At 35.7% G+C, this 27843-nt stretch overlaps 2 protein-coding genes and 1 long non-coding RNA gene across 3 annotated transcripts in view; 2 read left to right on the plus strand and 1 right to left on the minus strand.

Moving 5' to 3' along the window:
- LOC127880641 (uncharacterized) overlaps nt 1-27843 on the plus strand; it is a 158072-nt gene that overhangs the window by 97632 nt on the left and 32597 nt on the right. The gene's annotated exons all lie outside the window — the stretch shown is intronic.
- Nucleotides 4230-6809, plus strand: LOC127880646 (uncharacterized). Its single transcript, XR_008049686.1, has 3 exons — nt 4230-4315; nt 5270-5414; nt 6739-6809. It is a non-coding gene; the product is annotated as an uncharacterized LOC127880646 (long non-coding RNA).
- Nucleotides 9120-11050, minus strand: LOC127880642 (uncharacterized). Its single transcript, XM_052427966.1, has 3 exons — nt 10467-11050; nt 9922-10056; nt 9120-9787 (listed from the first exon to the last, which is right to left on the minus strand). Exons 1-3 carry the CDS (start codon nt 10964-10966, stop codon nt 9622-9624), a joined length of 801 nt encoding a protein of 266 aa, XP_052283926.1. The 5' UTR covers nt 10967-11050; the 3' UTR covers nt 9120-9621.

Consider the following 27843-nt stretch of genomic DNA (forward strand, 5'->3'; position numbering starts at 1 on the left):
ATCAGTGAACTTGTTAAGAAATGAAATGCAATATTTAATAATAACAACGTACGCAACGGATCATTTTCAAGAAAACCGAAAGACCAGCGGACACTCTGTGTTTAATGTGTTCCCAATATATCAGAATAACGCGTGTATGAAAATAAAAAATACATTGGTGTATAATGATTCAAACGATAATTGGGTGTGGGCATACACATTCAATCGAGGAACTGAATATTAAAGAAATGGTAATGGACCGCGCATTTTGAAGATGGTGAAACCAAAGGAGATTTCTACAGACTTCTAACAACTTATTGCAGCTAATGAACAATCGGGTTATAATGTGCGATGCTTTCATGCCATTCGACTGATAAAGCGATGTTTCAAAAGCAGTTATAGTTGCATCTCTACGTTGAAAGTAGCATCAAGTAGGCGGATTGTTTTTTTGTTAAAACAGTTTCGTATTTTGACTAGTTTTAAAGTAACTTTGGTGCATTTTATTTCAATAGAAACGTAACATACTGTCACTTAATGCGATGAATTCTTCACTCGTTACGTTGGAACTTGACCACTATATCAACGGCGTTTTAGGCCTTTGTTTCATCCTTTTTGGAATCTGCATGCACAGCTTGGTGTTACTGACAATGTCGAAGAAACAGACCACCACTTCAACCTCCGTGTTCACTACTTCCTTAGCAGCATGTGACATATGCGTTTTAGTCGCTTCGCTTATAACAATAATATTGCCAAACTTGAGCCAATGGTATTCAGCAGTCATCCAGACCTACGCGACGAAGTACGTCTGGCCTGTGTTACAGACCGCACGGACAAACGCTATCTGGATAACGGTCCTCTTTACCGTTTTTCGCTATATTGCTACGTGCAATCAGCTTCGGTCGCGGATCGCGTGTACCGTTTCAAGGTCCAAAACGTCTCTTGTTGTCATTTTTGTGGTGGCTGCAGTGGTGAAATCACTTGATTTTTTTTATCAGGAACACAGTCCCAGACGGGACAACACGAACGTGAACTCCACCGACGAATTCGCCTTTGACACATTTAATTATTATTACAAAGGTATATACGGGGTACTGTTTCCAACGTTGATGGATTTCATTCCGATGTGTATGATAATTGCGCTTAACACGCGTCTAATGCTGTCGACGAAACGGTCAATGAGTGACTCGAGGAAACTTCAAAGGCCAACCAAACGCGTCAGCAGACAGAGAAGCTTAAGAACTAAGAAGATGAAACGGTGCTCACGAAGAATGAAGGAATCCGTTCTGATGGCGATCCTGACTAATTTGTTATGCCAAATACCGGAATTAGTGTACGACGTGATATATTCATTTTCATTACTTTCACATGATAATACCTTTACCAGTGTGGCATTTATTATAAGAAACTTTGCTTTTCCGGTCAATATCGTTTTAAATGCCTTCATTTATTCCTGGTGCAGTAGTAAGTTTCAATTGATTCTGTGACAAATAATGCGGGGTTACACTGTGACTACCAAACTTGATAATAGAAATAGCAAACACAGTAAACCTACAAGTACCAGGGATATGTGTATCAACAAGCTTTGCACCCAAGTTTGATAATCGAAACTGGCTGTTTCAAGAAACTTAAAATCTTCCTGTTGTATAGTTGTACCATTTGTTTTCATTATTGTGTAATTATTAAAGTTTCAAATAATTGCCGATTGCATATTTGTTATTAAATTGCCCACATTAACATTTAACAAAGTATACAACTATAACTATTCGCGCGAATTGCATTTTTTCCTAAAATGGCCAGGAAAAGGCATGATGTGTACAAATGTGTTGATTTAAATATCCCAATTTTGGTCCTTTTTTGTCGATTTTTTCCTCCCAAATTTGCCATTGTATCGATATAAAAAATCCCAATTTGACAAGACTCCTTTTCCCAATACGGCTTGATAAAACCATGTGGTATTTACGCTAATAAATTCACACAGCTGTATTTTGTCTTCAATTATTGTAATACAGGACCCGTAAGGGACCCTTATTGGCCATCCCGAATAGGCAGTTTGATGTAGATAGCATAATATGGGAACGATATGGGCATACCCATGTGGGTTTGCACAGAAAACGCCCCAAATGGAACCCATCCCAAAGAGGCAGTTCGATGTAGATCGCATATGGGTATACCCATGTGCATTTGCACAGAAAACGCCCCCAATGGAACCCATGCATGCATGTCTACTGTGTCTGTACACATGTCGCTACAAAACTCGGGACACTCCCTTAAAGATATGCACAAACGCAGCATATTTTTATGACGATATGCACCAAAATGTTGTTTACACGTGCTTGGCATTGCCAAAGGAGAACATCACAACAACACAACTGTTTCGTAATCGTTCCGAACATGTTTTAATCAGAAACACAATGCCCCCGACTGCGCAGCTTTGAAGCCATATATTCGACCTTTGACCTTGAAGGATGACTTTGACCTTGACCTTTAACCACTCATTAACCACTAAAAATGTGTAGCTCCATGAGATACACATGCATGCCAAATATTAAGTTGCTATCTTCAATATTGCAAAAGTTCTGGCACAAGTTTAACCAAGGTTAAAGTTTGTGACAGACAGACAGACACATACAATGACAGATACATACAATGACAGACTTATACAATGACAGACGGACAGTTCAAAAACACTATACCCCCGATCATTCAATCCGGGGGCAATACAAATTCATAGTCACGGGGCAGGAGAGGAAAGGTAATAATAATGTCGGACACTTGATTTGTGACAAGACGGAAATAATAAAACGAACAAGCGAATTCGTTGAATTGACATCCCCCGCCATTATACTTCTTGACACAAAAGTTTTCTGGACGGATGGACAACGCCAACGTGCATCATCTTCTTATCCATATACATACTCATACAAAGTTTCAATGAAATCCGTCAAATCACTCCGATATGGCTCCGGACACACAAAAAAGCATTTTTTCAAAGTACAAATGGCCATAACTCTGTTATTATCCGATGATATACAATGCCATTAGGCGTGCATCATCCTCTTATCCATATATATACTCATACCAAGTTTCGATGAAATCCGCCAAAGCACTATCAAGATATGGCTACGGACACAAAAGTGCCGGACGGACGGACAACGCCAAAACAATATACCTCCGCCTATGGCGTGGGATAAAACACTCATTATTATACTATACAAAAGTGTTAAGGGCAATATTTAGGCTTGTGCCAAACCTTCATCAAGTGGATAACATGCAAGTATGCGGCTCGATGCCAGTCGCGTTAATCTTCGTCTTTATATAAATACACACAATATGATACGAAACGTTTATTGCCTTCATTCATTATGCAATTCTTATTGAACGCGAAACTCCCTTCAAAAATATATTGAATACAGCGTATCATCACTTTATGGCGAAGGCCAACTGTCCATCATATATAATTTAAATTCATCTTTTACACGAACAGATCGATGTAAAATGTTTTCGAAAGCGAGTGTTTTCGATGTTCAGCGCGAAGTTTATTTCATTTGTGTTTTACTTTTTTTGGCACTTTTATAGAAATCCAAAACAGACATAAAACACACACACTATTTAAAATTTAAATCTAAAGACAAAGTCGCTTAAAAATAATTCGAAAACGCATTAATATTACAAGGGTTTTTATTGATTACAGTTAGTTCATGTTTGATACAAACTATAATTATTTAAAAAAAAATAACATTAAACTGACGTATTAATGTTTCAATACAAATTTTAACAACAATAGGATGTCAAAGTATTACTTATGGACAAGTCTAATAACATAAATATAAACAATGACTTGCCCTTCTGATATTAGGTATAATTGTTTAAATAGCCACAGAAACATTTCGCACAGAAAGTTATTAAAGAATCACTTGTGGACAATTTTACTGATTTTCATACGAACAATGACTTGCCTCTTTGATATAAAGTAGATTGACTCAAGTCGCATGTTTAATTTTGTTTATCAATTACAGTAAGACATTAAAAAGTTACTTGTAGACAACTTTTCTTATTTTTATACGACCTATAACTTGCCTTTTTGACATAAAGTAAATGGATTCAAGTCGCCAACAAAAACACACTAGCAATTACAGTAAATTATTAAAACGTTACTTGTAGACAACGCCTCTTATTTTTATACGACCAATGACTTGACGCTCTGATAAAAAGCAAATTGAATCAAGTAGCCAGTTAAAAAAAAACTAGCAATAACACTGTGAATGAACAAAAACTGTCACGTGACCCCAAAAGTCAACGTCAGTAGGCGTTTTACGAAGGAAAACAGCCGCACCAGGTAGGTTTTTTGTCAATATCTTCGCTAATCGTTTTTTGGCTTTCATACGACCTAGGGCGGGCAATAAGGCATGCATAAAGCTTGCGATCGGTATATCACGCGTTGTGTGTGTTGCTTTGGTTTTCGAGAACACTTCGGCGCAAATTTTCATTTAAGAAGCAAACGTCAGTAGTAAAACATACAAAGAGTCGATGTTTACACAAATAAACGATCACAGAACTATCTATGCGTTACCGGACGAACATATATTACATATTCTTCGCGTACACAAACGAAAATATGCATCGGATAATAAATAAACGTTTAAAGAGAAGAAACAAATATGGCAAACGTCAGTAGTACATTTAAGAATGGCAAACGTCAGTAGCCAAAAAATGCAAACGGCAGTAGCCGAATTTATGCAGGCGGTGCTTCTACCTTGTAGACACACCCATAACTATGTTTACTAATATAATGCCATTTATTTTAACAAGTATTATATTGCTGTTCAAAACAGTAAGATTTATAAGCTTGGTAGTATTTATTACCACGCTCACACAAGAACTGCAACTGTGCTGTATAAATAAATACGTACGAAAAGTTAACAAGTTCCTTTGAAATTGCACGTTTATGAACGAATATGGTAAATGATATGGTGCGAGCGCGACACGCGTGTGTGTGTTGTTCATGTTAATTTCCCAACAGTCATCGTCAGCTGTTATAAATAATACATTTATGCCATAAAATGATTACATTACATTTTACTTGCGACTTTTTGAAGTTTAAAATCTTATTATTCATTTCGAATTTCTAATTGTAACAAGAAACAACTACCCCGCAAAAATTATATTCTTAAACGCTATCCAATGTCTATATCTTCGAATACTGTGTTTACATTATACATTAGCTGTGTAAAGTTTCCTAACATAATGCATACCGTTAGTGTTTAATCGGTATATTTAACCTGTATTTCAGATATGTCACATGTGTGTCGTTTTTGTGGAGATGCCCTCAAAACCAAGTGGGGGTTAAAGCTGCACGAGGACAGGCATCTCGGCGTGTCAAAATATTCATGCTGTGATAAGCAATTTAGTAGAAAAGAGGACCTCACCAGACACATGTGAGTATTTGTTAAGTAAAAGACAAGAAGCATTAACTGACATTTTTAATAAGTATCGGAACATATTCATGTTCACACTAATTCATTCATAATGTCATTAACGGGACTCTGTCATTATAGTACCCCAACAACTCTGAAATGAAGAATATAATATTAGTAAATAATACATGATATAATAACGTGAATATTTCGTGATAAAAGTATAAAGTCATTTTAAGATGAAATAGTTAACACTATTATTCAGTTTGTTAGGTTATACTGTTTAATATTCTGCATAACATTAACAGTTGCGTAGAAATCGGTAATTTGATATGTCTTCATTTGAGCCCGAATTCGTGAGCTTGATCCCCGCTTTGGGTTTAAATTATCATCTCGGCTGGAAGACGAAAACTCCGCCCACTTAATTACGTGATATTGCGTTTAGAAAACAGACAAGCTAACACCAAAGTGACGTATATGCTCAGAGATTACGCGACATTCTGTGTGATTGTAATAAACAGTTAATCCCTTATAACACTGGTATAATTGTTTTGTATAATTTATTGATTTGAAAATGCAAAAAAAAAGGTTTAAAAAAATAATCTTAGCTTTATATAATAGGTATTTCAGTAAGTTAAACACGCTCTCAGACGCTTGCGCTGGTACCGAAATCCCTAACCCCCCCCCCCCCCCGCCCCATGTTACGGGGTTTAATGTTGGTATTAATAATAAATAACACCTCTGCAATGGTATTTACCGATGTTATTTACGAAAATTTTTAACAAAACATTGTTTGCACATTCATCTGACACGAACAAGCGTTTTATAACTGTGATTTCGAACGCTCTCAAACGCTCGCGCGGGTACCGAAACTGCCCATGTTACTAGGTGTAATGGTGGTAATAAATAACACTACTTCAATGGTATTTACTGATTTTATTTACTAAAATATTAACAAAACATGGTATGCACATGCATCAGACACGAACAAGCGTTTTACAACTTGGATTTGGCGGACAGGTCGCTAGCAACCGGCACACCCGATTAATCGATCGTTGAATGTTCGATCGATAGTTAGATACGAATTTGATTGACAGCCGGCGAGATGTCAATTCATTAAACATGTTATCGATTTGTTTTTTATGTGTTAATGCCAAAAATATAGAAATTTTACGAACAGTATATAGCATTTCAAGAAAAACAAATGTTATGCTATTTGTGACTTGGAATTCACAAGATTCAAATGCAGACGTAAATGCGTACCTTTTGGCGAATACAAATATACACGTGCATTTCAAATTAGAACGTTTGTAATAGTATCTTCATGTGTGAACTTATTTTTAAGGTGCGGTGTGCATGGGGAAACGAAAGAACATGTGTGTCCAACCTGCTCTGCAGAATTTGCAACGAAAACTCTATTAAGATAGTGCACCTCTAATGATTTCCCGCGATTTCTTCGAAGGTTGAAGAGCCTACTATTAGGTGCCGTAGCCTAGTGGTTAAGGCGATAGACTAGAAATCTTTTGGGATATTCCCGCACAGGTTCGAATCCTGCCGACGACGTATACTTTTTTGCGACGCGTTTTATTTATTTTCTAACGTAATTTGATTTAATATGGCATATAAGCATTATTTATTGTTAAATATGTTGCAATTTTTATGCACATTTTTCAATTATTAAAATTAAAACAACGTTATGGCGAAATTGGGTGATTTACTGTTGAAAATACGAACCATGCATGTTGCATTTTTATTTTTATTTCAAAAAGTAAACGGTAAATCTGTCTAGTTCTTGGTATTTTTGCTGTATATAGTGTTTCTATAAAAACTAAGTTTAAAATATGACTTAAATGATACTATTTTGAATTTTATGACACTTTGTTTTTAACCGACCCAATTTTTACTTGGCTGAAATCACTTACATTTTGTGGTGCTCTTCCATAGATAAAAATTTGTAAAAAATAAATGTCTGTAAAAGAATACTTATTTCATCTTGTTTAAACTTTAAACACCTTTACAGCATCTGTACACACCAACTGCATGCCCATATTTGGAAATTTGAATGAATTATGGAACTTTTATATACCCCAGGGGTGAAAATAAACTGGACAAAAGCCGAGCGTGGGGTGGTTTTGAAAAAATCGGTATATTTTTTTAAAAAGCATGGAAAGCCTACCTACAAATTTGCATGTAGTTCAGTGAAATGATGCTGATTAAGAAAATAATTAATTAGATTATATTTGGATATGTGCCCATTAGAGGTGCACTACCTTAATTTTAACAAGACACAGACGACGAGAGGAAGAAGAGGCAAGATTCAAGTGTGATGTGTGTGGCGCAGAGTTAAAACAAAGTGTGGACCTTCAGGCGCATATGCACATCCATAGTGACGAGAAAGTGCAAAAATGTGACACATGTGACAAGACTTACAGGCACAGAAGTAGTCTGTCAAAACACAGGGCAAACAAACATGTCAATTGAATATAATATTATACATTTTAGAGCAAGTTGTTGCACGCTATTTTTATTATTTAGTTCTGTTTAGATTTATTATTGTTCATTGTTACCGGTAGTACATTGTACAGTTAATATGATCTCACATTGTTTATTTTTTTCCGTCCGAATGCCGAGGTATATTGTTTTTCCCTCCTAATAATCAATAATATCCGATAGTGTTGTCAATTCTTTGAATTTGCATGTTTGATTTTTTCTTTATCGCAGTTTGATTTTCAATATGACCGGTTGATGGTATTAGCAGTAATTGTTTGGTGATAATTTAACATTAAAATAGTACGAATATGTGTGTATACCCCGATATCTTAATGCATTCATGCCAATCAGTAATGTGTCACATTTTTAACCGCTTTGGCAGATCATTCGTTTGTTTTAATTTACATAGATATTCGGACGCATTGTACTTTTATATTCCTATTCAACGCACTTTTGTCTTGAATCCTAAAACCCTGTAAACATCGAAGGCGACTATATGTGTTATATTCTGAGAAAACTGGGCATAATGCATGTGCGTAAAGTGTCGTCCCAGATTAGCCTGTGTGGACTGCACAGGCTAATCTGGGACGACACTTTACGCACATGAATTATGCCCAGTTTTCTCAGAACACGACACATATAGTCAAATGCGTGAATGGCGCCTAACAATCTAACAGTCCAATGTTTTTTGCGGGTTAAAAAAGTAAGTTTAAACTGGAGGGCCAAGTTCAGTTGTTGTTGTTGTTTGTTTTTTCTTTTTGAAATTATGTTGCAATATTTATGTCTTATTTGTGATTGATTTATGCTGATTATCTGTGATTTGTTTCTACATTGTTTTTCAAGATTATTTTGTGATATTCCAATAATAATCTGTGTGTTTCCATGTTTAAATATATTGCTTGACTGTAGTTTATTTTTATAACCTATTAATGTACACTTAATTCAAGGCGAATTGTGCAGCAATTTTATGTAACCTTCTAATTTGTGTTTTTGCATTACGGTTTTATTCGGAGAGCTCCACCCAAGTAGTGTGTGTGCTCGCGCACGTGCGTGCGTAATTGTGATAATTAATTGTGCCAAAAATAAAATAAGTAAACTGGAGAAATTTTAGTTGTTTTATTTACTTCAAAAAATAAGAAAATACACAATTAAAACAGTAAGAATATTTTGTAAATCAGATAGAATATTCATACAAGGAAAGTTATATGCTAATGCATATTCATACATACACCAGGATCTAATGTTTGCAATTCTACCACGACACACATCATGTCTATCTAGACAAAGACGAAAATCAAGTGCGGGCTATTCTGCAATAATTATGGGTAGAGCTTTGTTTTTAAAATAGTTTCTAACAGTTCACGGACATATTGTAGTAAAATGCATACACTAAAACGCGCTCTAGAATAAATGTTATAAATTTGACTTAGAAATGCAATGTAACAAGAAATAGTATTTTTGATGATGAAGGGAATAACTGCAGCCACAAAGAAAGATAAATTGAATAACTGCATCCACATAGAATGTTAACTTTTTGGAAACTTAATTTACATATCACTTTTAAATGAAAACGACGTTACATGTATGTAACTATTTAACGACGTCACTTAATAGAGTTTCGCGCTAGGCATCTATAGGAAAAAAATACCCGGACATTAATTTCTGCGTTCTGCAGCGTAGTTAAACCAAATTAGTACCAACAAATCATGCTTTCATCTAGCAAAGTTTTTCTGTTGTTTTAGTCGTTAATTCCCATCCTGGATGTTAAAAGCATCTTTGATTCGTTTCGTCGAGCTTTTTCCCACCGAACCCCCAGTGTTCCTTTGTGAATGGCATTTCTGTTTGTAGATACAGTTCCTAATTTGACCCTTGTCGATCTTTCTCTTTTGTCAAACTCATGGTCCCTGAAAAAATGTCGCAAGTTAAAGTCCGATATTTGACTAAAGTTTGGCAAATTAACAAATAATTGAAAACTAATAAAAGTCATATTCACGTTTGAATGTTTTGCTACAGAAATCGGAAGAAAAACTAAACCTACTTTATTTGAACACATGTTAGTAGACCATCCTTCCTGCACAATCGGCATTCGTCTTGACAGCTGTTGGTGGATGTCATCTCACTTGCATCCGTCAGCTTGTACACGTGTGACCGCCCGGTTCTGTATACATACTTTCTGGTCAATCATAAAAAATAACTATTTTATTTAAACAACAAACCCTTATAACGTGACGGTTTCGTGGAAAAAATAGACCGCTTAACGGTCTTAAAATCAATAAATGTAAAACATTTCATGGAATGATGGTACAAAAATAAACGAGACATTTATTTGTTTTTGCATACTTGTAAATCAATTTTTAATTGCTTGTCATCAAGACGGTATCTACAATTTTGATACAACAAACATGCACATATATACTAGTATGCCACTTTTTTTTATAACACAATTACATATCTGCCCTAAACGAATGCCCATAATTATTATGTAATTATTAATTATTCTATAAAAAAATCTTAAGATCTAAACCTTCATTATTTTGTACAAGGTAGTTTTAGGTAACTAACAAAAGAAACATGCGATTTTACCTATTTGGGTCGAGTCGAACTTGAAGCTGTTCTGTTGCAGTTCCTATGAATCGACCAAACTCTTCCGCCGACACGGTCCCGCAACCTGTCTTGTCATGGAGTGACAATTCAGAAAAGAACGTCTCACCAATTAGACTGCTGAACGCCCTTACATTATAACTGCCACCATGACAGAGGAAATACAATTGCGTTTTTGCATCAATATGAGATATGAGTGCCTCCCAAAGCTGCCATGGCCATCCAGCAACATGCATTGTCGGTGGCGGAAATTTTCCAAAGTTTACGTGTGACAACAAACGTGACCTCAGTAGATCTCTATTAAAAAACCTCTCGGCAGCGGTCTGTCCGGAACTGTCGTCCGATTCCCACCATAGACGAATGTCTCGGCATAAGTCGGCCGACTTATTAAAGTCACACTTTCGCATTTCAATTTCTACGGCCTCAGAAAAATGCGTTGCTGCCATCGATGCGGACATGGGATCGGTAACTTCTTCAATCATAATTGGGGTTAATAAAGTGTTCCCCCCTATTGCAACTCTTTTCCAAGCTTCATTATTCACAAGATCCAAACCGCCTTTGCAAGATTTTCGTCTTGTACGAGTGAGAAGGTGCGTGGCATCAATGCACATCACTTCATATTGCATTCTTCTCTTGCTATATTCTGGATGATAAAACCATTCTCGAACTTCCACTTTCCCATTTACTTCAATTAAATTGCAAATGCCTACTTTAGCTTTCCACACTTCATAACGGTCTTGCCAAATGCACTCAGCATATGCACAATTTAATTCATATTTTGATGTGTTTGCAATAACTTTCGCGCAAAGTTCTGCTAACGTTTCAAGTGTGGCCTTCTTTTTCTTAGAATTCTTTTCACATGATAATTAAGCCCTAGTTTCTCGGATAACTTTTCAAGTTTTTTCTGTTTAGTCGCAGTTTCATTGACATTTATGGTTTTAGACTTCTTAAAGAAACGCACTATAACACGAATATCAGCATCAAGTAACGACTGCATTCTTTCCAAACTTGAAAGTATTACAGTAATATCTGTAACCTGCGATGTGTTCCATTTACCTTTTTTGTTACTGTTTTGGTCTGATTTTAACATTGCTAGCAGACATTTAGCATCTTCATTAGAAATGTGCTCATCCAAGTGAGAGTCGTCTTTATCTCGACCAACATCCTGTTCTGGATCATTTACAATATCCTCCGTATTATTATCTGCACATTCATCTCCTTGGGTAATTTCTCTGTCGCTCGAATTGTTTGACGGTGTAGCTTTCTCAGAGGTAAGGATTTTATTGCGTTTGAGAGGTGGAACGTTTCTAATATAATTACTCACCACGACCACTTTTGATCCATTTTCATTGTGATAAATCCATTTAGGTTTCTTGTTCATGCCACGAAATTTTGATACGACTTCTGTCTTTTTTGTCTGTTCTACTTCTCGCCATACATCTTTTTGTAACTGAAGCGTTGTCAGTGGATTATTTTCAGAATCTCGCACAACAAGGTTATGCCATTGTCCGTCGAAGGACTGGCAAGGGATATGAATACCTGATTCATGACACCTGTTGTGTACTTCTTCCGCTATTTCTCTCATTTTTTTAGTTTCGAGACTATACCCTTTCGTAAACCAAGCTACAGGAGATGACAGAGACAGGTTTTTGTTCCAACTTCTATTCAAATCAGCGCAAATAAACACTACAGCTTCAGTCGCCTTCTCTCGTTTTATTTCGTGGATTTGGGAATGGAGATCTACAAGAGAATTTAGTAGCACTGATATTTCATGCACTGTATGAACTTCAAAAGCACTTCTTACAGTTGCTTTTCCAACTTTTGCGGACGGAAAACACCCTAAAAAACAAGCGTCTTTTGACGCACGTTCGATCTCATCTTTCAATGTTTTGACACTAGAACACAATGTATTAGGTCGTTTTGGATTTGAAGTGTCATATATTGATCTTGCGATTTCCATTGCGTTGTTATATAGGTTTATATTTCGCTCTACCTTAAATATGGATGTCAGAGTTTCTGTCCATGACAAGTAAATCAACGAGTTCACATTTAACGCCTCAATCTGTGACAGACATTGCAATAAATATCTCGGTGGTAATTGAAAATGAATGTCTGTGGTTGGGCATTTAATTTCAACTGCCATACTTGTAGACAATAATGATGTATCTTGTCTTAAACTGCCATCGGGTGACACCACACAAAACGTGTTTCCGCTATCATCACTTGAAATAACGCACCCTTCTTCACAAAATATCATACCAGGAAATAAAACTGGTATCACTTTTCCGACAAGGGTAGCTACTGCATTTATTTCGTTTTCTACACCATGTTTCATTGTATCTTTAACTTTTTCAGAGAACTGTTTTTCAGTGGCTCCACATATTACTTGTTCGAAATGTTCTTTGAGATTTTTCAAACCATCCAGCCCGATACTGCGGTAGAGAGTACTTCCAGTTACCTTGGCCTTTGATCTTATATCAAACCATGCGGTAGACGTTTGTTTTATCAAACGTGGGTCATCTTTTTCTGTTGCTAGGTCTGTCAGTGTTTCTAAAGACTTGTATGCTTCCAAACTGTTCAAATCTACCATTATGTCATCTATGTACTTACATCCGTTTATAGCGCTTATAATTTTGCAAATGTCTCTGATAATTGTTTCACATTTTCCCTTGACTTTATTTATGTCGTACAGGAGACCAATAATGGAACTTATTGCATAACAATATTTTCCACTTCTCCAGTTCTCTGTTCCACTTCGTTCTATCAACTTGTCCTTTGCATATTCCTTCTTCGTTTTTAACTTATCCATGTATTGTATTCCGGTTGATATTTTCTTAAGAGAGTCCAATAAGTTTTTTTTTATTTGTTCCTTGATTTCAATTGGTAGATTCGGTAGACCAATCTTTTGTTCAACCACTGCAACTGTTTGGCCCAAAGCACTAAGCTCAGCCGTTATATCTTCTAATCGATTTCTTTTATCGTGTAATGTCTCTCCGTCTTCAAATCCAATAAGGTCAATATCGCCACAAAATTTCGTAAGACCTTGCTTTATCTTCTTTCCATCAAAGGTTAAACATGCCGACCTGTGTCCAATATTTTGACCAAGCGCCTTTATACCGTCGTTGCAAATCCCCGGGTCCCTTTGTGATTCACTTGTGTATGGGTTGAACGACTGTAACACCTTTATATCTGGCACAGCAAAGTTAAGTGTAGAACTTGTCGGTGAATATTGTTTCTCAGTGCACACATCTAGATCGAATGTCTTGTTTTTGAATCCTGACATGAAATTTATAAATCTTCCTCCAAATATCCGCCATCCGCACTTCCAAAACAATTTAGAAGTATCGTCATATCGCATTCTTGTAATGTTTATATTGTTGAACCACTTAACAACGTCTGTCCACAAAAGAAGGGCAATATTGTCCAAAGGAAATTTGTCCTCAACCACTAGTCTAAAAAATGACAGAAATGTCAAATGTAACTGTGAATGCTGGGATAACTTTTTGATAACCGTTGGAAGCACCTTGTTGTATTCACTTAAAATGCTTTGAAGGTCATTTGTTCCGGCAAGTATTTCGCAATCATCCATATTACAAAAGTCAATTGTTTGTTTATTTTCGTCATATTTGGATATTTTGTCAACGTCGTTTGAAGAGAAACATGTTTGACTTGGAACAGTATCATTTGTTTCCGGATCACTCGTTTTAACGTCCTGTGCATGCACTATATGATCGTCAATGTGTCTGTACCAATGAATATCATCATCGTTTGAGTCTGCACTAGGAAATAGATTTCTATTGGACAGTCGTATTGCTTTGTACAAGGGTGATCGAAAAGCTGGAGAAGCAGGCGATTTGCAAGGGGTAAGCTTTCGTTTGCATTTGAAGAGTGACAATCTTCCTGGCGATGCTACTGGAGATTGTTCTACAAGAACGCATTGGATTGGTTTAGCAGATCGACCTTTCCTTTTTTTCCGTAACTCCAAAACACTTTTCTTTCTTGTCATTCTGAAATGTAAAATATATATATATGAGTGTCGCTCTGTGAAAAGGGGGTTTAAAGCGTAAAGTGTCGTCCAAGATTAGCATGTGCAATCCGCACAGGCTAATCAGGGATGACACTTTCCGCTTGTATGATATTTTTGTTTTAAGCAAGTCTCTTCTTCGCAAAAATCTAGTTTAGGCGGAAAGGGTCGTTCATGATTAGCCTGTGCGGACTGCACAGGCTAAACTGGGACGACACTTTACGCACATGCATAATTGCATTAAACCCCATTTTCACAGAGCGACGCTTATATGTATTTTCCTACAAATTTAATATTAGTAGATATTAAGAAAAAGGCTATATGTATGAAATGTTATGGTGTTGATGAATTGCATCAGCTTACATCCTATAAAAGCCTATTTTTGTATGGATGTAAATAATCTGTATAAAAAATTCGTTTATTAACGACAGCATTTTATTAAAATTTGCAAATTATACGTATAGACATCTCAGAAGACTAGTAATTCACGATTTCGATGTTTAGTTATTCCGTTAAGGTTTTCAAGGTAAGATACTGTTTTGCGTTATTTACTTTTGCTTTAGATAATAAGGCAATAGGCAGAATTATGGTTGCAGTTGTCTTCTAATTAATGTAAATGTCAATCAACAAATGTGTGTGCACTGAATGGCTACATGCGAATAAACAAACCGTATACTAGTACCTCGAACTGTATTGAAATAAAGACTTCAGTGTTTTCCCCTTTCGGGCGGCTGGGGACGCATGTTGTCCGTCGGGGACAAAACCATTAAGTTGAGGCTAAGCTGAAAGAAACAACAAACACCTAAGCACTTTTGACAATATACAGTAATCATCATTGACACCCTTTAAATGATACTAACATTTTAAAGAAAACATTCGAACAGTTAACATATTATAAGGCACAAATAAATAAGGTTACATTTGTTGATTTTTGTTTTTGCGGAAGTTATATATGTCGTGCATTGTGACATCAATCTGAATTTGTAATATCTAACTCTTAATTAGTATAAATTGCATTATTTCCGTGTTTTGCATTAAATGAAACGCCTGCATATATTCGGCTACTGCCGTTTGCATTTTTTGGCTACTGACGTTTGCCATTCTTAAATGTACTACTGACGTTTGCCATATTTGTTTCTTCTCTTTAAACGTATATGTATTATCCGATGCATATTTTCGTTTGTTTACGCGAAGAAATATGTAGTATATGTTCGTCCGGTAACGCATAGATAGTTCTGTGATCGTTTATTTGTGTAAACACCGACTCTTTGTATGTTTTACTACTGACGTTTGCTTCTTAAATGAAAATTTGCGCCGAAGTGTTCTCGAAAACCAAAGCAACATACACAACGCGTGATATACCGATCGCAAGCTTTATGCATGCCTTATTGCCCGCCCTAGGTCGTATGAAAGCCAAAAAACGATTAGCGAAGATATTGACAAAAAACCTACCTGGTGCGGCTGTTTTCCTTCGTAAAACGCCTACTGACGTTGACTTTTGGGGTCACGTGACAGTTTTTGTTCATTCACAGTGAATAACAGTAAATTAGTAAATAGTAACTTGTAGACAACGCTTCTTATTTGTATACGACCAATGACTTGCCTCTCTGATATAAAGTAAATTGACTCAAATCGCCAGTTTAAAAAAGCAATTACAGTAAGTTATCAAACAGTTACTGATACACAACGTTTCTTAGTTCATATACGAACAATTTCGTGCCTCTCTGATAAAAAGTAAACTGTTTCCAGTGGCCAGTTATTACAGTTAGTTATCACAGAATTACTTGTAGAGAATGTAACTTATTTTTAAATGACCAATGACTTGCCTCTCTTATATGAAATAAATTGATTCAAGTTAAATGTTGAAAAAGTGCAAATACAGGAAGGTATCAAATAATTACTTTTAGACAACGCTCCTTATTTAAAAACGAACAATGACTTGCCTCTCTGATACAAAGTAAATTGTTTTCAGTCGCCAGTCTCCCGTAGGTTCTCTTCCTCGGGACTAAACGATCCTGTCGTCTGATCAAGCTGGGCCAAACCTTTATAATCTGCCAATTATTCTCCAACATCTACAACACATTATTAAGCCACGCTTTGGGAAAACGGGGCTTAATACATAAGCGAAAAGTGTCGTCCCTGATTAGCCTGTTCAGTCCGCACAGGCTAATCAGGGACGACACTTACCGCCTAGAATGGCTTTTCGTCTAGAGGAAGCTTCCTTATTAAGACAACTTACATAAAGGCGGAAAGTGTCGTACCAAATTAACCTACTCGGAATGCACATCCTAATCTGGGATGACACTGTATGCACATGGATTAAGTTCCCTTTTACAAGAGCGAGAGTCAATTTAAGCATAAGCTTTACATTGCTTTCCGAGTTATACCACCATTACGATCTTTTTGTCTAACATCTGTGTTATAGAGTTCGAGTTTTCAATGGACACAAATTCTCTGACTGAGTAATTTCATGACGCTGTTTAGAATCAAAAAGTTGTCGTCATCGGGAAATGAAATTCCCGCCAGTAAACATTGTTTGACTTTCTTACATCCTATCCATGTCATAAGCATGGAGCTCTATAGTCCCTTCGTTAAAATCTAGCAATTTATGGAATTTCCCATTTACACATGTACTTCAAAAATGCCCCACACGTTAGTGTTAAAAAGAGCGATACTGGTACAGTATCTGCAAATCATAAACACATACCGGTACATGCATACAAAAAAAAACCCATATAATAACAAACAAGATCTAGTTGTATTGAAGCCAAAATTCATTTATATCGATCAATTATCAAATGAAGCTCAATCAAGGTTTGAGAAAACGTTTGTGAAAGTTTCAACAGACATTAATAGTTGTTAAAGAGTTGTTTTAATCACAACACACTGGTGTTAATATTCTACAGAGGAAAAAACAAACAGACAAAGTACCATAATTCTGCTAAAACTCTTCGAAGCAAAAACTCTTTTCTTGACGATCACGGTTCAGGATCACGAGACTTTGTGGGGTTCCCAATTACACGTTAACGAAGGTAAACAAACCGGTAAGTGGTGCTTGTTTTGCAATTAACTTTTAAAAACATTTTTTATTAAGAATTTCAACTAGTGCATGCAAGACAGATTTTCATGCTACTTATGACAATGTAAAAAACATCAGAATTACTTTATTTAATTAGCCTGTGTTCTTGTTAAAAAAGTCCTTTTGTGCTACACAAATATGCTTCACGCAACGTGAAATTTTGTCACCGATTTCAGACGTATTCAACGATTTATTCTTATACCTTAAGATATCGACACAAACTGCAAGAAAAACCGTCTTTTATACACTAAAGATGTTTGTTTATAATGTATTTCAATAACTTGGGATATTTACACAAATAAAGTTCTTAACGGTGTGTTTACATTCTGTCCAACCCGTGTGTAAACCACTGAAATCCCCGTAGATTCTGCACCCTGCATATACAGATAAAAAACTTTTAAGTTTGAGGACATCCATCCAGTTGTGAAAGAAAATAAACACTAAGGATGGGAACACATATTTGAATATCCGAAAATGTGTAGTATATTCGAATATAAAATTCTGATATTCGATTTGTTTGCAAAGAAACTGTGATGTATAAATGCAAAAACGCATGTTTGGTTTACAATTAACGAGATGATAATTGACATAGGGAGGGTGTCTGGTCACACTTTTAGCGAGCATCTACGATGCCAATGTCAACATTTTAGTCTCGCAATCTTTGACGAACGAACAAAACGAATATGACTATGAAATGTTAAATAACATTATGTATCAATTTTAATATAGAACCATTTATCCAATAATATTTTTCTTTTCCGCGAAATTTATAACAAGCAAGATAACGCCGATACCGACACGTTTACTCGTTTATGTTGTAGAACCAAAATTGTCTATGTGTCGTACGAACAAATGTCCAAACGAATGGGGATTTCTCAACCGAGAACATGTATTGCGTACATGGAAGAGTGTTCTGCTGTACAGCAGTAGCATATCTATCCGTAGTATCGACCCTCTTAATAAAAACATTCGGATTCTGGAAGTGAACAATTAGAAAAACACGCATGTTTTATAGGTCAATATATAGTTAAATGTGTATTCTAAGACATAACAACGAAAACTGCAATTAAATCGGCATGCACATAGTATCGGCTCCTCTGATTGGTTTTTAACATTTGTTACTATGCGCGCGTGCTTGTTCTAAAAATAGTAACTTAATGGTGAAACGAAACTCTTGATGAATTTTTTTAAATATTTTTTTTTAATTTTATTGAAAAAATGAGCGGCATATAACTCATTTGATACAGCTACTATTAACCCATTAACAAACTTTTTACGTGTGTGTTACGTAATTGAAAAATCATAGCATCACACGATAATAAACATGAACTACTTTCCAAAGAACACAGGAAATCATGAGAATGATCATCGTAATAGTCATGGATAAACATCAAATAAATTACTTCTTAACATTGAAAAACATTAACTTTCCAGCACTTTTTGAGGGTTTTTCGTTAAAGGCACGATACTATGAGGAGGGCCGATGCTTTGAAAGTAAGGGATAAATTGTTTGCAATTGTATAAAAAAATTTCGTTCATTTCTCTGGTGCTACTTTTTCTGAACTTGAAATAAGGTCGTAAGACGACTGTCGCTTTAAGACAATATACACAACCCGACTTTCGTTACATTTAAATGGCCAATCATTATAAAGGGGCCTTTTCACGTTTTGGTAAATTGACAAAGTGTCCTTTTACTTGATATATCCATATTTTACATCCATGATTATCAAATCAGAATTCAGTTAATACACCATTAAACTAGTACATGTGTTTGCAATAAGTATCAATTTAATTAAGCTCGAAAGCACTTATTTCAAACACGCTACATATTTTAGGTACTTCTTATATTTTATCAAAGTTTTGACACCATCGTCGTTTTGCAGCCCGTTGTGAAAAGTAATGCGAAAACAAAAGGAAACAATTTATCTACAGGAGATTATAATGCAATTTAAGATTGTGTTGACATAAATGAGGATAACTGTCATATGTTTACCAGAAATACCTAATACCTTATGAAAATAAAATGCATTAAGTGACTAATGACGAACATAACTAGTATCGTATCGTTTAACAAGAGTGCCAAACTGTTACAAGATACGCCCGTTTGAAAGTTTACGACACGATGCTAAATGCTTGAAATGCATTAAGTGACCTCGTGACCTAGTTTTTTACCCGACAGGACCCATATTTGAACTTGACCTAGATATCATTTAGACACAACTTTTTACTAAATTTGGTGAAGATCGGATTAAAACTAAGTCGATTAGAGAGCGGACACCATGCTAAATCCTTGAAATGCACAAAGTGGCCCCGTAACCTAGTTTTTGATTCTGCATGAGCCATATTCAAACTTGACCTAGATAGTGTCTAGATACAACTTCTGACCAAGTTTAGTGAAGATCGGATGCAAACAGTTTGAATTAGAGAGCGGGCACTGCTCTGGACGCTGCCCGCCCGCCGCTTCCCGCCAAGGTTGATCGTATAATGCGTCCCGTTTTGAAAGATGCCTAAAAGAAACGATTTAAACGGGAAGTTGTGGCAATCAGGAACAGTGCTTTGTTCCACCGTTCGTAATTAAGATTTTAATTTTAAGTTTAACAAGAGCACCGCCTAGCAAACCGCTCATATATTTTCCTTTATAAAGGTGAAGGGACCTATCTCAAAACTTCAACCAAAAAGAGGGGAGGGGTGTGGGTGGAGAGGGGTGTATATTGTGGGATGTGGTCATTTTTTTTACATTATCTTTCAGAAATGAAAAAAAATGAATAAAAACATAATTATTTTTATGTTGGGGGGATTATTTGGTGGAATGGTTGGGCAGTCTTTAAAACTAAAACAATAAAACTAAATATTTGTGTTATTTTAACCATGTTAAACAAACAAATAACACGTTTCACACACATTATACCAGAAAGAGGCTTAAATAATAACACATTTTTCTATAAAAGCCAAATACGCCTACTGAGGCACTCGCCAAACAAGCATGAAACTACAATAACAATAGGACAACTTTGACCATGCAACAAGATCGGATTTAATTGATGATCAGTTTGCAAGAATCAGTGTTTCATGTACAATTACGGAAGTTGTCAAATGATCGCATCTGTGATTGGAAAAACAATAGAATATGAAGATGCTTTTACATTTTAACAAGATATTTCTGAAAACAGTTAATTTATTCATAACCTTAATCATGACAAAGGGCTCTGCGCCATTCCAACACCAATGTCCTTAAAAACAGGACCTGCAAAATGCTTCCGAAGACAGAGGTTCACATATGTACCATGATTGAATCTAAACATGTTTTGAACACGGGATTTAGAGTCACGCGCTAAAAGGACACACTATTTTCACAGTTTAACTGTTAAATAGCCTATGGCAGTGACTTAAAGGTACTTGATATTTTATCGATATTTGCAATACAGACGCAGAAAGGATGGTAAAAGTACAGATGATTGTAAAAGTACGCTCAGGATGATAATAGAAGAAAGTAGGTAAGTATGCTGATATTAACAATGTGTGTGTATGTAAGTCCGATTTTATTCAGGTCCTTTCAGATTCTTTGCGACTGCCTTATGTGAGGACCAGCCCCTATTACCTTTCAGGACAAAACAATTTTATTTTGAGCCAAACTTGCTTCCAGGGGTTTTGCCAAAGAACTATTGTTGGTCAAAATAGGACGTCCGAAATGCGTCCATTATTATATTCCATGCACTTACCATCTTATCAGACGGTAATAAAACAACAACAATAAATATTGGCTAATTTCCAATTTAACTAATTTCCCAGCATTCCAAAGCCTAGCAACCAGATCAGCAATGAATGATGGATTCATCTTCAACCAGAGACAACACATTGCAAAAAATAATTCACGTTTGTGGATAGTTCCCGAGGCAGTTCGTTTTTGCCTGTTTTTAAGTAGCTGGTCCCCAGTTTGTGTGGAAACTCTTTCATGTTTGAGTAACTCTCCATCATGTACCCCCAAGTTTCTTCTTCCTTACGCGACCAACCTGCGAATATTGCTTAACTTTTTGCATGCTGGTAAATTTGAAGTCTGCTAAAATGTAGTCTGCTGAATTTTTAAATTAGCTTTTTTTCGATGTTTTTAAGACGCCAAGTTTGCTGTGATTGAATCATTTATTTACAGGAACGATGCCTAGTTTTGATTTTTGTTGTGTCGCAGTTTCACGTGTTAAATGTCGCAGCTTTGTTTTCATCACATTCCTTGAGTTACATAAACACGAAAATGCTAACCAATAATTTGTCTCGTTATGGCCAAGACCAAGTGTCGATCTTAGATAAAGTCCACTCTTTAAATCATATTGATCTAAACAGTTTTCAATCATGAGTTGTTCGTTGGTCAGTGCAAAGTTGATATGCGCGCAAACTGTGGCAAGGAATGTTTTATACGAATCGGTTAGCAGTTGCTAGGATATGATACAGACACGTTACCAGCATAAACGCTGCCGAGTTAAATTAAATATATTTCATAACAGTGCTTTTGAGTAGAACTGTGTGTTTTACACATAAACATGCGCAATATTATAAATGATGACTTCATTATTTCATATGACGCATTTCACATAGGAAAACCAAAATTAATACGAATACATCAACAAAATAAACAAATGTATTTCTCTGGTCACCTTCAAATCAAATTGTAATAACGACAAATGGGGGTCAGTGTAAAGTGTTGTTGGCACAGAATATCGACGCGTAGTATCCACAGGACTTCGATGCGAACTTTCTCTTGATTACCTCGTTCGCAACCAGAGATACCAAGTCTAAATAAGAAAAGGAATTTAAGTACACATGTGCAAGTTACATAAACGAAAGTGAATTGTCCGGGGATTGGCAAACGTTGTTATGATTTCCAAGACTATTCACGTGTCGTAGTGAACAGTTCTTGGCATACCAATCCTTGCTTGATATAACAGTCACATGTGTTAATTAAATTCTTTATCATCGCACGCCTTTGATCGTTTACCGTCAACCGATGTGTTATGCAATGTCAACAGGCAATTTCAGTTGTTATTTATAGCGCATCAGCAGGACGCATACTAAACTAATTTGTGTAAGATTCAAATTTCAATAGAATGTGTTGATTTTAAAAGTAGGCGTTAGACAATTCATTTGACGGTGGAGAAAGAAAATGAGGTTTGTCAAAACTTGTTATGCACTATAAGCACCATAACAGTGAAGATAAATCCTGTTATTCGAAATTTATATATGTAAAAGCAGTTAAAGTTATACGACTAGTTGCGTGTTATTTACCTATTGTGAATCCAAACAGGGAGTTTTGCAATCAATAATATAACTCGCAATGAAAAAAAAACCGTGTATACTGCAATAGTAGAGATATTGAAGATGAGTTTCACTTCGTTTGTATTTGTCCATGTTATAGTGTTTTACGACAAAAATACCTTAAAATGCATGTACATATTAAGCCATAAGTGTTTAAGTATCACCAGTTACTGACCTCATCCGAAAAAATACGAAATTGTCAAGTTGTGTAAATAAATAAAAGAAGCATGTGTAATTCGCAATGCATTGATCAATAAAACCCAATCTCCACGCAGAGTTGTCGTTCCTTGCTCTAACATACAACTCTGCGAAAGGCTCAGCCCTCCATTTTGTCTATAAAATAGATAAAATCGAACAAACGCATTCAACGTATATTTGATTGGATATTTAAGATCGCATGCATTAAATTAAGAAATATGACTTTTACATGTCCGATAAATAGTGCAAAAACTTGCGAGTTTTAATGCAACTCTTAGGAACTAATTTATTGCCCATTTACGCAGATGGAATCATTCCACGCACTTCACAAATGTAAACAATTGAACATTTTTTGAAAGACGTTAGGAATTGCTTCGACGTGTGTATGTATGTTGGTTTCTTAACATAAAAAAACCATATCAATTTTATAATAATGAATTAAGACTGATATATAAGATATCATGGTATGAGATGGTTTTCTTTGATGCAGTGAATGCAGTGTAACCGTCGTGCAAGAAATTGTTTAGTATTCTGTAACCTCAATGATGAACGCTTGGAATGATCATGACATAAATGAGACGCTTTCATAACAATAGTCCGTTCTGAGCCCAACACAGAGGTAAATGTAATGTAACCGTCGTGCAAGAGATTGCAATAAAACCATATAACCGGTATCTCTTACAAATCTTTCTGTCATTATATATTTAGAACGTTTACTATATGCATTTTTTCATTGTTTTTTTTTGTATTTTTGTTTCATTTGTATTGAACTTAAATGTATTGAAAACGTGGCATATTTACGTCTAGTCTGTATGTATTAAGACGATGTACTTATGTGTAAATCTAAATACATTGTCTGTTCTGTTCTGTATGCAATTATATATGCTATATTTATAAACAGCCTGGTCTTACATACCTAGTGTTTTCAATGCTCTCATTGCACAGTGTAGTAGACTCTACGGAATACAGTTTGGGACATCACAAACAAACTGAATTATGAATAATGAACATATCAAACGATTTGCACTCTCGCGTAAGAACTTATTTAACAACTTACTTCGCTTCTATGTTTGTTCTTGAAAATCGGCCGTTTTAAGTAACCCTGTATATTCTGTGTGATTTGTTGGTACCATTGATCTTGTGTGTGTCATCAAAATAAAATAAAATTGTTTCGGTAACGGTGAATGAAACAATTAAATCTCAAATGTAAAACATTATTAGTAAAACGGTACATACGATCATGAGTGATTTAGGTGCAATTTAAATGGGACTTAAGTCTATTGTAATAACCATGTATGTAAACATGTATTCTTAAAAACATTGAACTAGATTCAAGACGTTAAAGAAAAAGCACTAAACAAATTTGGTGGCGTTTGATATAGAAATCATTTAATTGCTACTAGGCTGTGCAGTTCGCATTTCTTCCGCAAAAGGCGAAAAAACAAAGTCAGACAAAACCTCTTCAAGTACACCGTGTTTGTCAAAATGAACACACGAAGGACCACATCAAACATAAAAAAATATGTAAAACGGGCTAGCAAACAACAACAACAAAACAGGTTTTCATCCTTTAAGACAGAAACAAGTTGAAGATCCGATAATCGCGTTGAAAAGCAGCTTCATGATACAAACGTGAAATTGTGTAAGGTTATGACAGAAGATATGCCATTCATAAGGGATATAGTCAAAAAAGCTGTTGAACAGTTACAAGAACAATTCCAAGGCTTAGTTCTTTATATTTTACCCGTAGCAAAAGCTTAATTATTTCAAACCGAGTAGAAAATAAGATATTTATACAGCTTTAAAATTTTTGAGAGGAGAAAATATTCAATAACGCATTAACAAAAACGACGTCACAAACCGCGTGGCATATGGAAGTGGTAGCGGGAACAAACATTACGTCTCAGGAAGATCTTAACAAACAATAAGACGGTAGTATAAAAATAAATTTATTGCATCTACTATTCTTATAAAACCATTGAACATTCAACGTGCGTTAATATTTAATTTTATGCCACATTAAACTAGAGTAAGGTCGGGTAATATCGTCCGGTGGTATTTATCGGACACATTTAAAAAATTGTTATTTCTATTACGTATTTCATAAAAATGACGTCATTTATGATGACATCATACATCTTATATTTTTTCTAAGAACGACTCCTACCAGTTCTATTCAGCGTTTTTCTGTTTTCGGTTGATGAAGATCGTACCGTATCTTATTGTGAGCGTCTTATCAACATCTGTAAGGTAGGTACCAAATTATTGTTAGTCAAAAAACATCTGTTTAATGCCATAAAGTGTTGAAATAGTGAGAAAAGATAGTTTGTATCCTTAATATAATGACTGTTAATCGTTAATGCCAAATAAATAACCGTTGTCTGTTTTCTTGGATGGTCGAAAATTGCCACTCAGAATTTTCAATTGCGGGAAATATCGTCCATGCTGAAGTAAATATACCCCAACTATATATTGCCTCTTTTATTTTGCAGAATCATGACAAAGCAACTTCAAGTATCAAAATTGACCAAAAAGCGACAAACTTATTCAGATGCCAATTTAAAACTTGCTATCACTATGGCAAAGAGTGGCGCTGTGTCGAAGCGGAAGGCAGCAGCAATGTTCGGGATCCCTAAATCCACTCTAATGGACAAACTCGCAGGTCGAACACCAGAGCATAGAGCAAGACCTGGCCCTTCCACCGTATTGACAGCCGCTGAAGAAAATGCACTGGTTGAGTATTGTACAGGGATGGCATTCATCGGTTATCCAGTAACTCGCAATGAACTGTGCCTTGAGGTGAAAAAAATCCTTGATTGTGATGGTCGCACAAACCCCTTTCCAAACAATACCCCAGGTAGAGATTGGTTTAATGCATTTAAAAGTCGGCACACTGAATTACCTGTAAGAACCCCTATTAAACTTGGACATCAACGAGCCCTTATTAACATGGACATGATTCAATGTTGGTACGATGGTCTCTTTATGCATCTCTAAAGCGAAATTCCTGACTTCGAGAGTCTTGTAAAGGATCCAAGGCGTCTCTTTAATGCGGACGAGAGTGGGTTTCCGTTATGCATTAGCTCAGGAAAGGTCCTTGCAGCAAAGGGTACCAAAAAATGTGTACAATATTGTCACTAGCAACAAAACCCAAATCACCGTAATGGTTTGCTTTAATGCTATGGGTGATTACATACCTCCTCTCATCGTGTATCCGGGTGAACGTTTCAGGAACACTGGAATCGACAGCTTTGCAGAAGCCATTTATGGGCATACCAAAAATGGGTGGATGGATAGCGAGCTATTCGTCTCGTTCCTCCATCATTTATCAGACTATGTGAAGGAAAAGTCCATACCTTTACCGGTACTGCTTTTTGTTGACGGCCACGCTACCCATGCCACGTGCTGCTGCTCAATTTTGTTCTGAAAACGGGATAATTCTGTATTGCCTCCTACCCAACGCAACCCACATACTTCAACCGTGTGATGTGGGCTTTTTTGCACCAATGAAGGCGGCATGGAAGCGGTGCGTCAAATCGTGGCAGTTGGAACACCTAGGCCAATCCCTGACCAAGAAAGATTTTCCCGGCGTTTTTAATCAAGCCTGGGATGTTGTAGCAACCATCGAAAATGCCATTCATGGTTTAAGAAAACCTGGCCTCTTCCCACTAGATCCAAAGGGCATTGATCTATCAAAACTTGAACCATCTAAACATGCCAATCCTGTGCGCAATTGCGGTGATGCGCCTGAACACAGTTCAGAAGCAAGTCCCAAGCCAGTGTTACCCAATTCTGATAATGATTTTAACTTAATATTACCCCGGTTTCATCTCTAATCAAGTGTAACATACATATGTTACACATTTTTATAAACGTACATGGTACAAATAAATACAATTCACAGATACACATCTGGTAAAAAAAGCATTAAGTGAAATGCCTTATACGTTTGTGCGTAGAGGCGTTTAAAACATTACTGGCATGGAAATTGCAAATGTGTGTATAATAAATATGGGCTATTAAGCGCAACTTAATGCAGGTTTTGTGGCGAGACTTTGAATGTATCAGCTTTAGCAAATTATACGCCACTATTTTCGTCGTTTTAGATATCTCAAAGTATTGTTCAAGTATTATAAAAATTAAAAAATTATTTGAATTGATTTCTTCAATTTATTTAAGGTGCTGACAACAATTTGAAATTATAACAAAGACACAGTCAAGTTTTAAAACTATAAACAATTATTCAACATTTTTTTTTTAATTTGTAAACGTTAAATTGCTCCGTTTCTTTCGTGCAAAGGTGTTTTATTTTGAAAACTATACAATCGTTAAAACAATTGAACAAAAAACAGCATCATGTTATTCTTACATTTTCAAACGTTCAACAATTTTCTACAGTCGTATTTAAATAGCGATGATGTTTCAGGTATTACACTTTAATGAAGGGAAATATATAAAAGACATTATACTTGAAGTTAAAAAAAACTTCAATATAGAACAGAACAGATAGGTTATTTACGATTTAATAATGTACATCGCATCGTCAAAATAACAATAAAGCAATAATAAATACACATATGTCAAAAAACAACAATTTTGTTTATGCATTTTACTGATATGTTTTTTGTGATAATGTTAAATGTAAGAGAAGACTCTTTACTAGTTCTTTTAAATAAAGTTAAGTGGATGTTCAAAATCCGGAATTGATTGAGAAAAAATATGCAATTAGATATCATATACAAACTTGCAAATCT

This window comes from Dreissena polymorpha, chromosome 5 (assembly GCF_020536995.1).
Source record: "Dreissena polymorpha isolate Duluth1 chromosome 5, UMN_Dpol_1.0, whole genome shotgun sequence".
Taxonomy (NCBI): domain Eukaryota; kingdom Metazoa; phylum Mollusca; class Bivalvia; order Myida; family Dreissenidae; genus Dreissena; species Dreissena polymorpha.

Coding starts and splice junctions, on each gene's coding strand:
- LOC127880642 (XM_052427966.1), bottom strand. CDS start 10,966: ATGATTGAAGAAGTTACCGATCCCATGTCCGCATCGATGGCAGCAACG. Junction 10,057..10,466: donor GTTCGACTCGACCCAAATAG/GTAAAATCGCAT, acceptor ATGATTGACCAG/AAAGTATGTATACAGAACCG. Junction 9,788..9,921: donor CTAACATGTGTTCAAATAAA/GTAGGTTTAGTT, acceptor ACATTTTTTCAG/GGACCATGAGTTTGACAAAA.